Source organism: Bactrocera dorsalis, chromosome 6 (genome assembly GCF_023373825.1).
Source record: "Bactrocera dorsalis isolate Fly_Bdor chromosome 6, ASM2337382v1, whole genome shotgun sequence".
NCBI classification, from domain to species: domain Eukaryota; kingdom Metazoa; phylum Arthropoda; class Insecta; order Diptera; family Tephritidae; genus Bactrocera; species Bactrocera dorsalis.
Window position 1 is genome coordinate 13,108,099 of NC_064308.1, and position 14,133 is coordinate 13,122,231.

The following is a 14,133-nucleotide window of genomic DNA, read 5'->3' on the forward strand; positions in this document are numbered from 1 at the left end:
ACAAGTGTCCGGCGATACCCCTTATGCTTGATCAAGCAATAAGCAGGATTGCCTTAAATAAGTAAGCTAAAGTGAAGGCAAACAAACAAAACAAATATATATACGTGTGTACACCAAAAGCGAAAATTACATATTTACATATATGCACTAATTTAATATACATATATACGCTTTAATCTATTTAAAATTTATGATACGTACATATCAGAGGCCTGCACGATTAAGGTAGGCATCGTACGATTACGTTACTAAGTAACACTTCTGACGATTACCACGATGCGAAGGTAACATTGCGCATCGGCATCGCGGCATCGTGGCATCGTACGATTACTATCTGGTATCGTCAATGGCAAATGAAACGCTATAGTCTTACATGATGTTAATTCGTTGCTGGCTCGACAACGACTGAACGATAGAGCAGAGCCGCTCAAAATAATGCGCAATTTATTTACCAACGCATACAATCACACATTTGATATCTGCTAGCGTATGATTGTGTGCGCGCGCTTGCTTAGTACACTGAGTGAAATCGTGCTATTTGGTTATTTTGTTATTAAAAATTTAGAAAAAAATAAAAAATTATGGTTTTTGATTAAAAAAGCAATTAAGAACAACAATAATTTTAAGTTAATTTTTTTAACTTTCCATGATTTTTTCCATATCGACATCAAGATCGTAAGTTTTGATTCTCATTAAGTCCTCTATATGCTAATTCGAAACTGAATTCCTGTATTTCGAGTGTATTTTTGACGCTGGCAGAATTAGCGTCATAGCGTACATGCTTCGACTGCATTTGCTTGCCTATACTCCGAGTATAGGCATGAAAAATTTTGAGCGGCTCTGCGATAGAGCGTAAGCGTACGTGTGAAGTTAGTTTCCACAATTGTTCTAAGAAATGCCGACCACTGGTAACATGTTAGTAATCGGCGATGCCCGCGATGCCGATACCCTCGATGCCGATGCCCACGATGCCAAAGTACCGTTACGTAGCGTATACTCGCCGCATCGGCATCGCCGCTTGCTAACATGTTACTTTTTTAATTACTCGTGCAGGACTCTGCTGGTAACATGTTAGTAATCGGCGATGCCCGCGATGCCGATACCCTCGATGCCGATGCCCACGATGCCAAAGTACCGTTACGTAGCGTATACTCGCCGCATCGGCATCGCCGCTTGCTAACATGTTACTTTTTTAATTACTCGTGCAGGACTCTGGTACATATATATACATACTAATCCGTTGAGAGCAAGAGCACTCCCGGAATATTTGCTCATCTACATCAGTGGTCGGCATTTCATAGCAAAATTTTGCAAACTAACTTCACACGTACGCTTACGCTCTATCGTTTAGTCGTTGTCGAGCCGTCAACGAATTAACATCACGCAAGACTATAGCGCAGAACCAAATATGCCCTGCGAGAAATGAATATGATTCTAGATGCCTTTGGTGCCATGCAATGCCTTTTATGTTCCAAGTCTTTTAAAAATAATAGAGAATATATCCTTAAAAGACATTTTGTTAATTTTCATTATACTATTAATTATTTAGATTAGATGCTTAATTTTAATTCCAATTTCTCACTGGGCTACTTTTTTTCCGTGCTCACCAACACAGTGACAGATCCTCTCATGCCGACCACTGATCTACATGCATACAATACATATGTATGTAGATATATATTTCAACTCTTCATCATACTTACATATCTATACTCATTCGTTGGAGAGCATCTAATTGCGATACCGGAACTTGTGCTCACAATAATAATTACATACATACATAAAGGGTGATTTTTTAAGAGCTTGATAACTTTTTTTAAAAAAAAAACGCATAAAATTTGCAAAATCTCATCGGTTCTTTATTTGAAACGTTAGATTGGTTCATGACATTTACTTTTTGAAGATAATTTCATTTAAATGTTGACCGCGGCTGCGTCTTAGGTGGTCCATTCGGAAAGTCCAATTTTGGGCAACTTTTTCGAGCATTTCGGCCGGAATAGCCCGAATTTCTTCGGAAATGTTGTCTTCCAAAGCTGGAATAGTTGCTGGCTTATTTCTGTAGACTTTAGACTTGACGTAGCCCCACAAAAAATAGTCTAAAGGCGTTAAATCGCATGATCTTGGTGGCCAACTTACGGGTCCATTTCTTGAGATGAATTGTTGTCCGAAGTTTTCCATCAAAATGGCCATAGAATCGCGAGCTGTGTGGCATGTAGCGCCATCTTGTTGAAACCACATGTCAACCAAGTTCAGTTCTTCCATTTTTGGCAACAAAAAGTTTGTTAGCATCGAACGATAGCGATCGCCATTCACCGTAACGTTGCGTCCAACAGCATCTTTGAAAAAATACGGTCCAATGATTCCACCAGCGTACAAACCACACCAAACAGTGCATTTTTCGGGATGCATGGGCAGTTCTTGAACGGCTTCTGGTTGCTCTTCACCCCAAATGCGGCAATTTTGCTTATTTACGTAGCCATTCAACCAGAAATGAGCCTCATCGCTGAACAAAATTTGTCGATAATAAAGCGGATTTTCACATTTCGAACCGAACACTGATTTTGGTAATAAAATTCAATGATTTGCAAGCGTTGCTCGTTAGTAAGTCTATTCATGATGAAATGTCAAAGCATACTGAGCATCTTTCTCTTTGACACCATGTCTGAAATCCCACGTGATCTGTCAAATACTAATGCATGAAAATCCTAACCTCAAAAAAATCACCCGTTATTTACGGGAAATTAAGAGAGTGCACATTTGCGGATCAAAGTGCACAAACGATTTTATTTTACTTTATTTTGATGTTTTTCTATTCCGTCTATGCGCGCACGCTCAAAGGAGAAACAAAATACTCCTGCTTACAGGTACTCATAGGTGTATGAGTAATTATATACGGAACGTTGATTATACCCTACGAGGGTACCTCAAAATATTATATACTTAGTAAACGGTTTGGTAGGAAAAGTATAAAGTATTACAATATATTTACATATATAAATAATATAATAATTAATTATTGCGAACAATTTAAATTACATGTTCAAAGTCCAAATTGGCACATTTTCGGCAATACCCCTTGTTCTTTGATAAGCAAAAACAAGCAGGATTGCGTATATACATATGTACAAAAAGCGCTGATCTCTTATACGAGCACTCAGTTGCAAGTACATACAAACGTTTTCGTCTATAGGTATACCCTATAAGACATACAAACAAAAAACAAATAAATTAAATAAATATTGCATATTTTAAAAATAAAATAAAAATAAATAAATTCGGTAATACTTTTATACTTTTTTCGAGATCAATTAAAACGAAACGCGTTATTTAATTTAATCCGAGCAACAAAATAAAATAAAACAAAACATTTTACAATTTTACCAATTTTCAAAAAACTTTCGCATTTTCAAAAAATTCGTAATCAGCAATTCCGTTCAAAGTCAATCAGTTTACACTGATAGAAAATTTTTTTGGATAAAATTTAATTTGTTATAAATGGACACAGATTCCAAAGAATCTAAATCTTCTCAACTATTGAAAGTTCCAAAAATGGTTTCGGACGAAAAAAGTCCATGTACACCTGCAGAAGCTACACGCTCAAAGCAAGGTGTTACGAAACAAAAAAGGGGGAAAGACATTACATACAGTAAATTTATTGCTGAGAGTGACAGTTTTATTAAATACTGCACTCGATTTTCATCTTCGCCGATTCAAGATAATTCTGAATCGGCATTAGAAATCAAAAAAGAAAATCTGGACAATTTTTGGATACGTATCCAAGCTTCTTATGACGCAATAGTAGAATCTGATGATTCAGATCTACCAGAAAATCTCAAATCCTCGGCTTACGCCAAATACGAAAATTGCTTAGAGCAATTTGAAGAAACGAAAGCAATGATTATAGATCAATTGAAACTAATTAAAGCAATTGCACCTACTCCACTTCCGAGAGTAGAGATGCCACAAGTACAAAGTCACGAGGCAAGTTCAGGCATCCACCTCAAGGTGCCCGCATGTGACACAGAAATTTTTCATGGGGGTTACGAACAATGGCCGTCCTTCCGGGACATGTTCACAGCCGTTTACATAAACCACCCAAAATTATCTAATGCACAAAAATTGTATCACCTCCGATACAAAACGAAAGGTCAAGCTGGCGTCATAGTAAAACAGTTCGCATTAAGTGACGACAATTTTAATATGGCTTGGGAAGCTTTAAAAGCAAGATACGAGAATGAACGAATATTGGTCGATAAGCAGATAACAATTCTAATGAACTTGCCAAAAATTCAAAAGGAAACCAGTGAAGAATTTATCAAACTTCAATCCACTGTTTCCAATTGTTTGTCGATTTTATCGACCCAAAATATTCCCACAGACAACTGGGACCCTATACTGGTAAATATATGCACAGCAGCATTACCAGAAAAGTCTTTATTATTGTGGGAGCAATCGCTCTCATCACGTAAAAAATGCCCAACATGGCAACAAATGAAAGATTTTCTCACTACCCAGTACGAAATCGCAGAAAGGGTAGACAAAAAACTAAATACAAGTAAACCAAAAGGTATTCAGCAAGACTTCAATAGAAGCTTCCACAAGCCCCAAGCCAATAACAACAACAATTTAAATAGAAGCTTCTTCAAAACGCAATCGTTCTCATCTGAACAGAATAAATATCTATCATGCGAACTATGTACAGGAGGGCATAAGCTCAAATCTTGCGAGAGATTTAAAAAATTGAATGTTATCGACCGCAACAATTTCGTAAAAACTAAAAGACTTTGTACAAACTGTCTGTCACATGCGCATACACTCAAAGAGTGCGAAAGCAAATTTAACTGCGTCTATTGTCATAAGCGACACCATTCGATGCTTCACATAAATAATTTTTCCAGCTTACCCCCAAACAGCGCAAATATCAAAAGAGCCGCGGGTTTAGTTGCAACAACAAATCCCGAAGTGCCAAATTCACAAAATTGCCAAGAAGCACCATGCTGCTCAAAGGCATTAAAAACTCAAACGCTTCACAGCGAAAATCAAAGTAGGGTACTATTACCCACAGCAGTCGTCTCCATCGAGCATCGAGGAGAACTGTTTAAGCTCAGAGCCCTAATAGACCAAGGATCACAACGATCTTTCATAGCGTCTAGGGCACAAAATAGGCTAAATCTGCCAACAAGACAAGCCAACTTTCAAATTACGGGAATGGGCGGAAGAGTAGTTCAAAACTCCAATAAAATCTGCCCCATTACCCTATTTTCCCCCCAAGCGGATATAAGAATACAAGCAGAAGCTATAGTCTTACCGCAATTAACCAATATGTTACCAAGCTATCATATAAATAGCAAGCACTGGGAAAAGGTTTCACACCTTAAGTTAGCAGATCCCAACTGCAACACCCCCGCTCAAATAGACCTTCTATTAGGCAGCGATCTCATACCTCAAATAATACTCGAAGGTATTGAGAAAATTTCAAACACACTGTTGGCACAAAAGACTATTTTCGGTTGGATCCTAAGTGGACTAGTTACGGAACCAGTCACAACAATGACAACTCAAGTTGAGGAAATCTCGAATGAGTACCTCAATTCACAATTGAGAAAATTTTGGGAGATAGAAGAACTCCCCCCAATTTCAATCAAAACCCCAGAAGAGCAGTATTGTGAAGACTTTTACAAAGCCACAACTACTAGATCAGATAATGGTCGGTATGTCGTACGACTACCACTAAAACAACAATTTCCCAACACAATCGCCTTAGGTCACTCTCGCACCTCTGCAATACAGCAGTTTCAAAGTATGGAAAGAAACCTACTTAAAAAAGGTGAACTAAAACCAGAATATGATGGTGTGTTGGAAGAATACCTCCATTTAGATCACATGGAGGAAATAAGTCCATGCGAAAAAATCATCAATGGCAAATACTACTCATTTTACTTGCCACATCATGCAGTAGTAAAGCCAGATAAAAAAACAACTAAAGTAAGAGTTGTCTTCAACGCCTCAAGATCCACTAGCTCGGGGAATTCTCTAAACGATATCCTGTTTACGGGACCCACGCTCCAACCTGATTTAATGCTGCTTATTCTAAACTGGCGTATATTCAAATACGTATTCAACGGGGACGTCGAAAAAATGTATAGACAAATAGTCGTACATAAAGACGATCAAGATTTTCAGCGAATTATTTTCCGAAAATCCCCCAATAGTCCACTACGCGACTTCAAGCTAAAAACAGTGACCTTCGGCGTTAACTGTGCCCCATACTTAGCCATTCGAACACTTCATGAATTGGCTGAAAACACCAAGTCAGAATTTCCTCTGGCGACCCAGGTGTTAAAAACACAAACGTATGTAGACGACATTCTGTCTGGAAGTCACAGTCTTCCACAAGCATACGAATCATTATCACAAGTAATCCAAGCCCTCAAATCCGCAGGGTTTCCACTAAAAAAGATTACGGCAAATCACCCAACTATATTAAAAAATATACCAAAAGAAAATTTGTTGGACACTAATTTCCTTATTTTCGAAAAGGAAAGTACAACAAAAACTCTGGGCATCCAATGGAATGCGATATCGGACCAGTTTTCCTACACAACTGAGTCCATATCCGCACTATCCGCCAGTACAAAACGCCAAATTCTCTCCTCTGTGGCAAAACTTTTTGACCCCGCAGGATGGCTATCGCCAATTATGATACAAGCCAAAATCCTGATACAAGAATTATGGCTAGATGGTACCAACTGGGACGAGCAAGTAAAACCACTTCGTTTAGAAAAGTGGTTCCAGTTCGCGAGCAATCTAAAAGATATCACACAAATACAAATCCCAAGATGGGTTAATTATATCCCAGAGCACAAAGTCGAACTACACGGCTTTTGTGACGCCTCTGAAAAGGCGTACTGCGCCACTATATATGTTCGCACACAAAGCGACAAGGCGACCACAAGCCACTTACTAGTCGCAAAAGCAAAGGTGGCTCCTCTAAAAACCATAAGTCTACCACGACTAGAACTATGTGGTGCACTACTACTTGCCAAACTAGCATCCATAGTGCAAACGCAACTGAATATGGCAAAAAATAAATTATATCTCTGGTCCGATTCCGAGATTGTATTAGCCTGGTTGGAAAAACCACCACATGCATGGAAGACGTATATCTCCAATCGAACGTCTCAAATTCTTGACCTAGTGGGATCAGCCACTTGGCGACACGTAGCCAGTGCTGACAATCCTGCTGATCTAGGTACAAGAGGGTGCAAACCTCTGCACCTTGCCACCACCACCCTCTGGTGGAATGGCCCCCGATGGTTAACAGAATCTCCCGATTCTTGGCCACAATCGCCCATGCGCAACATTATTGCCCCAGAAAGTCGAAAAATCGACTCCTTTCACACAACATTGGATGATACTGTCATCCTTGAGAGATTTTCATCTTACCCCCGAGCCCTCAGGGTAATCGCTTACATGTTCAAATTCATCGAGCGACTCAAACTTAGAATTAAGGGAATACGCACCGTATATCCCCAAGGCGATACAGTGACGCACCTAGACTTACAAAAAGCAAAGGTCGCTCTTATCGCATCTACTCAAGCGCGCTACTTCAGCCAAGAGATATCGTAACTAGGAGAATCGAAGCCAATTGACAAAAAGAGCTCACTCTTAGTACTAAACCCATTCATAGATACGAAGGGTCTACTTCGTGCAAATGGTCGGCTTGCCAATTCAAGCCTAACGTATAACGAACGTCATCCCATTGTTATACCAGAGAGATCGCAACTTGCCACATTATATCTCAATTATGTCCACGTACTATTATTACACGCAGAACACCGCCTCATGCAACAAATAGTCCGCCAAGAGTTTTATATCCCAAGACTCAAGCCAAAGATAAAGAAATGCATTTTTTCGTGCAAGATCTGCACTATGCAAAAACAAAAGATGCGAACACAGATTATGGCAGCACTTCCACCGGAACGCTGCAACTTTGCTCTGCCCTTCACTATCACAGGTGTCGATTTTGCTGGACCTTTTCAAATAAAGGCGTCCATGCTAAGGTCTCCCACACTGATGAAAGGCTACGTGGCTGTATTTGTCTGTTTTACGACAAAAGCAGTACACCTCGAGCTATGTAGTAATCTGACAAAAGAGGCTTTCCTCGCGGCATTTGCTCGCTTCGTCGGACGACGTGGTTTTCCGTCAAAGCTCATGAGCGACAACGGCAAGACATTTATAGGAGCTCAAAGAGCCACTGAAAAACAGTTCGTGGACTTTATCAACCAAGTTTCCCCTGAAATTGTACAAAAGTACGCTCCCCAAGGCATTAACTGGCAGTTCATCCCTCCAAGCGCTCCTCATATGGGTGGTTTATGGGAATCAGCGGTAAAAAGCTTTAAATCCCACTTTAAAAAAGTAGCTGGAAACTACAAATTTAACTTCGAAGAATTCACAACATTATTAATTCGTATTGAAGCCGTTCTCAATTCACGGCCATTGACGACACTCTCGCAAGATCCCTCAGATCTAACAGCTCTTACACCAGGGCACTTTCTCAAAGGAGCACCCATTCTGGCCATACCTGAGCCAGGCGTGGAGTCGCTATCCTTACTAAACAGATGGGAAAGAATTAAAATTCTCCATCATAATTTCAGCCGCCGATGGAAGGAGGAGTATATAAAGGACCTTCACAAAAGGTACCGCTGGAAAACTCCCGAAAAGGCGCCAAAGCTTGGAGACTTTGTCCTAATACACGATGATTGTCTCCCCCTACAGAATGGCGGCTTGGTCGCATAGAGAAGCTTCATCACGGCTCCGATGGTCATATCCGAGTAGTTGACCTCCGTACGCAAAACGGAACGCTGACCAGACCGCTCGTTAAACTGAGCTTCCTACCAACCGCAGATAATAGCGAAAATGCGCGTAATGAACAATCCGTACAATCCGTACAATAATACCGACACGCAGAAAACGAAACATCCGTTAATAACTAAAACCGAAATCAATCGCGCATATGATAAATCAAAAAGATATTGAAAAATAATGGGTAGATTAGTAAACTCTGACAAACCAAATAAAGTTGGTTACAAATCGCACAATTTCATAATATAAAGAAATGAGTTGCAATTAACACGACTTTCTCTCCATACAGGCAAACATGGATGCAGAAAACACGGCCACTCCAACGCCAACACTGCGATCGGCCATCAGTGTGCCCCGTCCTGGGGTTGTCCCAACAGCGGCGCCCCGTACAGTCACCGCAACCGCACCGTCAACTGCAGCTCGTAATGGCACACGAGCACCAGTACCCACACCGTCACCACCAGCAGAGCCGCATCGCATACGATGCCCCCTTTGTCGCCGCCCCCATCGACTACAACACTGTGGGCTCTTCAAGGGCATGTCACCCATCCAGCGGCAGCAGGTAGCACAGGCGCATGGGCATTGCAACAATTGTCTGGCACACACGCACGCGACTGAGGACTGTGACTCTGGGGCATTGTGCCAAATGTGTGGCCGGCAGCATCACTCTCCACACTTGGAGACAGCAGATTTCCCACACACCACTCAAAAGCAACACTGGCATAACTCTCCACAGCCCAACGAGCAAAAAAGGGCTCGTCCGGAAAGCAGCGGCCCTTTTCGATCGCGATTTTCAAGCTACGCACATCGGTGCACGTTTCCGTACACAGCTTTCGTATTTTTCATCAGTTTGATATATACGCAGTTTTCATCAGTTTGATATATACGCAGTTTTCATCAGTTTGATACATACTCAGTTTTCATCAGTGTCGGCCAGTGCTCCACGATTCTATATACTCAGTTTTCATCATTTTCGCTCCACGGTTTTATATACATATCTACCTTTTCATCATCTTCGGCGCGCAGCAGCGGAATCCACACATCATCACCACATCGTTTTATAGAAAACCTGTACACTTCCACTGGTACCCGACCAGGGAGTCCACGAGTTCAATACAGCGATCGTACATCATCTATTTTCATATACATTGTCACCTTCACTGGTATCCGACCAGAAGATCCTTATTATAACGTTTTTTATCCTCCAATAAAAGTTGCGATACATTGTGAAGTGAACCAAAAAAAAAGAAAGTATATATTTCGTTCTCAAAGGAGTGGGTACCAAAGTAAGTACTAAATTATATAGAATTATTAGAATCAAGTATTCTTCCCCCTTGTATTCGATAGCGGAGATTGCGGAACATAATAACGACAGATCCAACTTAGAGACGCAAATTATGCGGTGGCATACTACCAAGCCTCTCCAAGAAATTTTGAAATTCCACTGGATAATTCACGGCGTCGTCTTCATTGTCAAAACGATCGATCGATTTGTATGAGCACACGTCTCCCGGAATTTGACTTTGAATCTTCCTGTTTAAGTCAACAACATCGGTATTTTTGGCAGTTAACATTTCGCGTGCACTTAAAGAATCGTAGTTACGATATTTTGGCAATGGCCGAACCTTCGTGATGAGTTCATCTTTCGTGAATTGTTAAGCGGCGAATGGAATTGATATCAAACCACCGGAAGTATCAACCGGAATTGACCCATTTCCAAGACGATGTAAAATGTCTTCGGCAATGTGATTTTTGTTCGTACCCCTTAATAGGTGCGGATTTGAAGGCTGACATGTCGAAATGATTATCGCGAAAAGTGTGCGAACTTCATTTGCATTCCAGTGATTGACATTTTCTAGCAATTGTAATTGCTGGTTTACTTCTCCAAAATTCGCAGACACCGTACCATTCATAGTACGCAATGACTCAAATGAAGTTGAACCGCGCTCATTAATCAATAGCAACCGAAGGTAGAAACAATCGTCGTTTTTCGGGTAGATTGTGTAAATTCGTCCTAATTCATTAGTTGATAACACACCTGGATGCCCATCTACTGGTTGGCCTTGCTTTCTGCGCAACTATTTCTTCGACGATGCATTCCAGGTATAATATCAAAGTAATTATGAATAGAGCAATGCAACGGATCACTGACGAAAGTTGAGAAAAAACTCGTAAATATTAATTTTGTTGCTGGCGGTGTTTCTGCTGGCTGTACTGTATTCTCCGGGTTGAAATACACTCTTTGGCCATTCTCCTAACCAAATGCGAGACGCACAACAGTCGGAAAACGTTCATGAATTGCAAAAGTAAATATCCTACAAAGCGCTTTATTGCAGTTTACGTATCGACCGTATCGTGTTGCTTCCTTTGGTGACGCACTTACAAACGCATTTTATAGATTTCACCAAACTGCAGTACTCAATAGTGATATGAGTTTTGAATGTGAATTAAACAACAGTGGGGAATATAGTACGATCCTTGTGTTGTCAGCTTCGATATTCACTCTTCTAAATTGAATGCTGAATGTTCTGGCATTGTTATCTGGTGAGCGATGCCGATAGAGTGGATATTTTCAGTTTGTGTTGCCGAGAGAAAAGCACATGGATAGTGTTTCGTGCATTTATTGTCGGATATACAAACCGAAAAGGGATTGTAGTGGATGCAAGATCCATATAATAATGGATCTTCTGGATTTGGTGTAACCACCATCCACCATCCAAAGAAGAATGAATGCGTAAGGCAAACTCTCTTTTGCCACTCAAGAGAGCACATCTAGCATCTAACAGCACCACATGTACTTTGCTGCAAGATAAAGTCAACCAAACATCGTAACTGTTGTTTGAAAAGTCGTGCTGTGACATCGTGACGATCGCTTGCTGATTTACCGCGATCCATAATACTACACGTATGGCATCGCATCCTGGGAGTACTCGGTCATGTGCCTTGGGCTGCTAATGTAAGTTGATGCCAAAAAGAACGCCGACCGTGGCAAATTTCAATCTGTAATTGATCACTTTGTGTGCAACACACATAAAATTTTCACTGAATAATTTTCAAAAATTTTTGAAACAAATGACAAATTTGAACGATTCAAATATTTGAAAAACAAAACAAAAAATTGAAAAAAAAATTGTATGGAAAAAATTAACTTTTTGGAATTGTCCAATTTTCCGACTTTTCCTCACAAAAGCGTACAGGTTTTTTATTTCTAAACCTTCCCCGATCCCCACAGAACATTCTCTGAAAATTTCATCAAGATTGGTTCAGTCGTTCTCTCAGCGTTACTAATAAACGAACAATCATTCGTTTGAATGGGAAAAATAAAAGGGCTGGTTTAGGGGTTTTCCGGCAATTATTCGAAATTTTCTTGCCGTAAAAACCTTCCTTGAACCTCAAAGAACATTTAAAAAAATTGGCAAAATTGGTCCAGGCGTTGTTGAGTTATGCGCTTACCAACACATTTTGCGATTCATTTTTATAAAGGGTGATTTTTTTGAGGTTAGGATTTTCATGCATTAGTATTTGACAGATCACGTGGGATTTCAGACATGGTGTCAAAGAGAAAGATGCTCAGTATGCTTTGACATTTCATCATGAATAGACTTACTAACGAGCAACGCTTGCAAATCATTGAATTTTATTACCAAAATCAGTGTTCGGTTCGAAATGTGTTTCGCGCTTTACGTCCGATTTATGGTCTACATAATCGACCAAGTGAGCAAACAATTAATGCGATTGTGACCAAGTTTCGCACTCAGTTTACTTTATTGGACATTAAACCAACCACACGAATGCGTACAGTGCGTACAGAAGAGAATATTGCGTCTGTTTCTGAGAGTGTGGCTGAAGACCGTGAAATGTCGATTCGTCGCCGTTCGCAGCAATTGGGTTTGTGTTATTCGACCACATGGAAGATTTTACGCAAAGATCTTGGTGTAAAACCGTATAAAATACAGCTCGTGCAAGAACTGACCGAACGATCTGCCACAACGTCGCATTTTCAGTGAATGGGCCCTAGAAAAGTTGGCAGAAAATCCGCTTTTTTATCGACAAATTTTGTTCAGCGATGAGGCTCATTTCTGGTTGAATGGCTACGTAAATAAGCAAAATTGCCGCATTTGGGGTGAAGAGCAACCAGAAGCCGTTCAAGAACTGCCCATGCATCCCGAAAAATGCACTGTTTGGTGTGGTTTGTACGCTGGTGGAATCATTGGACCGTATTTTTTCAAAGATGCTGTTGGACGCAACGTTACGGTGAATGGCGATCGCTATCGTTCGATGCTAACAAACTTTTTGTTGCCAAAAATGGAAGAACTGAACTTGGTTGACATGTGGTTTCAACAAGATGGCGCTACATGCCACACAGCTCGCGATTCTATGGCCATTTTGAGGGAAAACTTCGGACAACAATTCATCTCAAGAAATGGACCCGTAAGTTGGCCACCAAGATCATGCGATTTAACGCCTTTAGACTATTTTTTGTGGGGCTACGTCAAGTCTAAAGTCTACAGAAATAAGCCAGCAACTATTCCAGCTTTGGAAGACAACATTTCCGAAGAAATTTGGGCTATTCCGGCCGAAATGCTCGAAAAAGTTGCCCAAAATTGGACTTTCCGAATGGACCACCTAAGACGCAGCCGCGGTCAACATTTAAATGAAATTATCTTCAAAAAGTAAATGTCATGAACCAATCTAACGTTTCAAATAAAGAACCGATGAGATTTTGCAAATTTTATGCGTTTTTTTTTTTTAAAAAAGTTATCAAGCTCTTAAAAAATCACCCTTTACATAAGATTATTTGCAATACGTTAAATATTTAAATTTTTTAAAAACATAATATCAAATCAAAATGATTTTGAGTGAAATTGCAGTGACGCCTTTTCTCCAGTGCCCAAGGGCGGCAAAAACTTAAATCCGGCCCTGGGTGTTTATGAGCGATTATTGGTTTGAGCCTATTTATGAGTACATGGTCTATATGATGTAACATCGTGTACACGCTTACCCGGCCTAGGTATCATTATGACTTCAGATACATACCAAAGCGATGACACGTATCTTAGGCATAAAGCACTGTTTATAATGTTTACAAGTTTTTTTATACAATTCTTTGGTAAATTGCGTAATATTTCTCAAGTTATTAAATCGTACCCAGGTGCTTTTTTGAGTCTTGTGTTCCCGATAAGATTTTTAATTTCTTTTATAGTAACTGGAGAAATACTGATGTGTGGATCCAACAAATTCTTTTCACAGTTTATCTCATACCCACCG

The 14,133-nt window shown here is 40.2% G+C and overlaps 1 protein-coding gene across 1 annotated transcript; it reads left to right on the forward strand.

The window, feature by feature from the left end:
• The first annotated feature begins 7,154 nt into the window (after window positions 1-7,154).
• Window positions 7,155-9,065, forward strand: LOC125779155 (uncharacterized). Its single transcript, XM_049459798.1, has one exon. The coding sequence runs from the start codon at window positions 7,846-7,848 to the stop codon at window positions 8,797-8,799; it is 954 nt and encodes a 317-aa protein (XP_049315755.1). The 5' UTR covers window positions 7,155-7,845; the 3' UTR covers window positions 8,800-9,065.
• Window positions 9,066-14,133: the final 5,068 nt, after the last annotated feature.